General features: G+C 42.3%; 1 protein-coding gene across 1 annotated transcript; it reads left to right on the plus strand.

Moving 5' to 3' along the window:
• Positions 1 to 91: 91 nt before the first annotated feature.
• Positions 92 to 794, plus strand: LOC111655795 (Na(+)/H(+) exchanger beta-like; the record flags this gene model as incomplete). Its single annotated transcript, XM_023407313.2, has 2 exons — positions 92 to 394; positions 598 to 794. Coding segments are annotated over exons 1-2 (486 nt in total), but the record flags the coding sequence as incomplete, so codon positions are not given.
• Positions 795 to 1,360: the final 566 nt, after the last annotated feature.

The following is a 1,360-nucleotide window of genomic DNA, read 5'->3' on the forward strand; positions in this document are numbered from 1 at the left end:
ATTAAAATAAGTTTTAGTTGCAGCTTTTAATTGGCTTCACTTCTGCATTACAGAAACTTTTGATGTTTTATTTTAACATACAAATATTTTCTCATGCAGCTTTAAATGAACAGAAACTTTCTCGCTCCATATTCACACGTTTATCACTTCCCTTCTTTCCCTCCCGTCCTGATCAGGTTGATTGCGTGCGGCGTGATGATGCGGCCGTACGTGGAGGCCAACATCTCCCACAAGTCCTACACCACCATCAAATACTTCCTGAAGATGTGGAGCAGCGTCAGCGAGACGCTCATCTTCATCTTCCTCGGCGTTTCCACGGTGGCCGGTCCTCACGCCTGGAACTGGACCTTTGTCATTTTCACCGTCATCATCTGTTTAGTGTCGAGGGTTCTGGGTCAGTACGAAGAAACTTGGCCTGATTACATGTTTTAAATAAATATCACTGATTTATTAAAGTCAATATGTGAAAGTATTGATGATGGCACCTGACTGTTGTTGGTTGTCCTGTCTATATTTGTCTTTTCATACATTTAGTAAAATATAAACTCATGTAAGTTACGTTTTCTTAACTTCCCCCTGTTGTTTCCTGTGTGTCAGGCGTCATCGGTCTCACCTACGTCATCAATAAATTCCGTATTGTGAAGTTGACCAAGAAGGACCAGTTCATCGTGGCCTACGGTGGCCTGCGAGGTGCCATCGCCTTCTCTCTGGGCTTCCTGCTGACCAACAGCAAGTTGAAGAACATGTTCCTCACCGCCATCATCACCGTCATCTTCTTCACTGTGTTTGTGCAGGTGAGAGAAAGTAGAACTGAGCTCCAGTACGTCACGTTTATTCATATAATACTGAAGGAAAGGGTTACGACATTCATTTCATAGAATATAAATCTTGGCATAAAGATACTTAAGATGAAATATTTTAGAAAATAAATCTATACAATGGACAAATTGATTAACCCTCACATACTGTTCATGTCTCTGCCTCCACAGTCAGAGCTCCCTCATGATCAGAGTCTGTAGTGAATCTAGAACCACAGATCTATGTAGAAAGTATAAACAGCCTCTCTGACATTAAAACATGGAGGATTAATCCTTCATTAATGTGTCGGAGCAGGGAGAGAGTATCTGTAGGTTTTCATCACTGCTCCGTCTGTCTGCTGCCATGACCTCAGTCAGTGAAGTGGCAACTCAGGTTCCTTTATAACCTTCTGACGACCCCCGAACCTCCATGTTCCTTCATCTGACCCACAGATCTAATATCTGTGGATCTACAGTCCACTTCAATAGATACGGCTCAGATTTGACCCGAACAGCCTCAATGTACAAACATTCACAGCACCCGAACAAAAGTATAAAATATT

The sequence above is a fragment of the Seriola lalandi genome, unplaced genomic scaffold, assembly GCF_002814215.2.
Source record: "Seriola lalandi dorsalis isolate HSWRI2012SDOR001 ecotype SW California unplaced genomic scaffold, Sedor1 jcf7180001975747, whole genome shotgun sequence".
Classification (NCBI taxonomy): Eukaryota; Metazoa; Chordata; class Actinopteri; order Carangiformes; family Carangidae; genus Seriola; species Seriola lalandi.